Source organism: Bipolaris zeicola (genome assembly GCF_000523435.1).
Source record: "Bipolaris zeicola 26-R-13 unplaced genomic scaffold scaffold_650, whole genome shotgun sequence".
Lineage (NCBI taxonomy): Eukaryota > Fungi > Ascomycota > Dothideomycetes > Pleosporales > Pleosporaceae > Bipolaris > Bipolaris zeicola.
This window is the reverse complement of record NW_006912699.1, coordinates 1-2,612: the sequence shown is the minus strand read 5'-3', so window position 1 is coordinate 2,612 and position 2,612 is coordinate 1. Positions and strand designations below refer to the sequence as shown.

At 48.4% G+C, this 2,612-nt stretch overlaps 1 protein-coding gene across 1 annotated transcript; it reads right to left on the bottom strand.

Moving 5' to 3' along the window:
- Window positions 1-1,612: 1,612 nt before the first annotated feature.
- COCCADRAFT_10487 (uncharacterized protein) lies at window positions 1,613-1,979 on the bottom strand (the record flags this gene model as incomplete). Its single annotated transcript, XM_007720791.1, has 2 exons — window positions 1,613-1,810; window positions 1,854-1,979. The coding sequence occupies 2 exons, from the start codon at window positions 1,977-1,979 to the stop codon at window positions 1,613-1,615; spliced, it is 324 nt and encodes a 107-aa protein (XP_007718981.1).
- Between the last annotated feature and the right edge of the window lie 633 nt (window positions 1,980-2,612).

Genomic DNA, 2,612 nt, shown 5'->3' with positions numbered 1-2,612 from the left:
CCCATGTATTCCCCGAAGAGTGTTCCCACAAAAGGCTCTGATTCCTCTTTTGCGACGTTTGCAATTTCCGATGCTCTTTTGCCGTATGCTTCCAACAATGCAGGGGCTGAAGGGCAGACGCCGTCGAAAAGGGCACCAAGTTGTCTCGCTAGCACATGACTTGAGCCAAATTCGGCGTTCTCTTTGCGTTTTTTTAGAGAGCACATTTCCGAGCGCTTGGTATTCCTTCGGTGCTTCACATTTGATAAGAGTAAAATCAAAGTTGATGTTTGCCGCCGCCACTGTTACTTCGTTTGTTACAGACGCTAGCGCAGCGCCTTGGAGTGCGTCTGACTGGTTTGCAGCAGAGGTGGCGCTACTGGCTGCACACAGCCACGGAACTAGGCCCACTACCCCAACCGTCTTCCATGTACATGCAGTCAGGTCGTGATACCCATGCTCAACAAATACGACATATAGTGAGTAATTAGCTGATCTTTGCATGGGTGTAACTTTTGAATTTGAACAAAGGGATCCTTTCATGCATAATACTGAACCAGGGTTTCCATGACTTTCTGACTGAGTCTGAGTTTTCATCAGAACACGCATATTACAAACAAATCACTGAGATTTGATACTACAAACATGAAATGACCTCAAGGTTCCATTTCACTATGCTGGACGCAGGTGTTTAACGAACTCATATATATTTTTTCGTAGAGATCACACCACAGGCAGTGAAAAGAAAGTCCCAGGACACAGTAGTCTGCCGCCAAACATACATGTTCGCCAGGATGTTGTAAATGACAGGATTCGCTGGAAGAACAATCTTGAAGCTGACCACGATTGATTATAACACGGAGAGATAAGCAATGGCAAGCATAGCGTAATTGGTAAGTATTATGCATCCTGGTCATCAGCGCCTCCGGTGGAAGAGACGAGTCCGAGTGGCGCAGCAAATTGCAACAATAGAACAGAATAGCTACAAAAACTGCGAAGTCTTATGACCATATTGCAGGGGAGATGGTTATCTTAGGAATGAGGTTTGCCTACGATGCCAATCTCAGGATTACCCTATTTAGATTGCGATGACTAATATTCATCTTTGAGACAGGAGATACTGGAGATGATGAATGGATGCTTGAAGACTTTCGTCGTTTTCGCTCTTACGAGGCCAGGCCCTCCCCCTATACCTGCTGCTATCACAAGCTCGTTTCGTAGGCACCTAAAAAACTCAACAGCAACCAGCTACTCTAGCATATGCGCATGACGATTTACTACGTAGTTAATCCCGCTTTGTTTGCCAAGCACTTGCAAATAATGCCAACTTATGTACAGGTAGTGATGCAATGTCACCTGCGCCTCACCGCTGGGTCCTAGCTAACGGAAATCACTCATCGACCAAGCAGACAAGAGATGCAGGCAAGGCCCAGAGCCACTAAATAGCTCTGAGGGCATGGCAGCAAGGGTACAGAGCGGCGAGATGAGTTGGACAATGCCGTCTGAGCCAATATGGTTGTGTCCTTTCTGTCCTTCGCTTGCAGCAGAAGGCAATACTGCCGGCTTACAAGGGGATGGGCAAAGCTGGTGGCCTAAACAAGGGCAGCGAGTTGAAGATGGCAGAATGAATCAATCAGAGCGTGTGCAGGGGCGTTTGACTTCTTCCGCCAACGCTGTTCGAACCCATGCCTTTTGCTTGACTGGCAGGTGTTGGCACGTCATAAGCGAGGAGTTGTCGATCGATTGCACAAACATAAAACACTCGAGCGTTCTTGGTGACCAGGTCAAGCCCGCGGAGCAGTGCGTAAGTAACCCTGGTCCATCTGGAGAGCTGGCTGCACTTAGTAGAAATCAGTTGTAAAGCGGCCATATACTTGCTGGTCTTCAGCCTCGCCGTGCCCAAGAAGGCGCATGCAGGGAGTGATGTCTACACCAAATTCATCAGCCGATGCAGATCCCTCTGGTGGAATATTAGAAAGCATAATAGGGGCAATCGGCATCATCAGGCAGAGCCCGCCAAGATTGCCACAGGGCCAGATACGTTAAGTCAGGGGTGAACAGGATCCGGATGACAAGGTACGTGGCGCGTGCGTTGGGAGCTTGCATGCGCCTGGAGGACCGCGCAAAATGACGGTTGCCTTCTTCTTCGCTTTGCCGTCTTGTCGCCTGGTAGGCGGAACTCGGGGCTGCGTACTTGTAGCCTCCAGCTGGTCTGTCAGAATCAGGAGAGGGTACTTACCAGACTTCTATAGCCTCTACATCAGCCAAGTGCGTCATACATTTTCTGCTGATTCGTGTATTCGTTATAAGATCTGTCTCTATCATCAACAAAGTCATACCTTCCCTCCACACCGCCCTCTCTGTCACCTCCCCGTCGTCTTCGTTCTGGCTTGTACTAACTCCATTTCATCTGGAACTTTCCAACTCACGCCCATCTAAAGTGTGCGTATACCCTTAGCAAACCTGCTACATACTTGCCAGCTCAGCAAGTGAATATACCAGTCTAACCATTAAACCCAGGTACATAGTCGCAAAATCAGGTGTAATTTTAACGAAATATATACAAATCCATCCCAAGAAATCGATTAAAACTATCGCGAAACCGTGCAGCCAACGCGCCGTCGTGCGAGAAG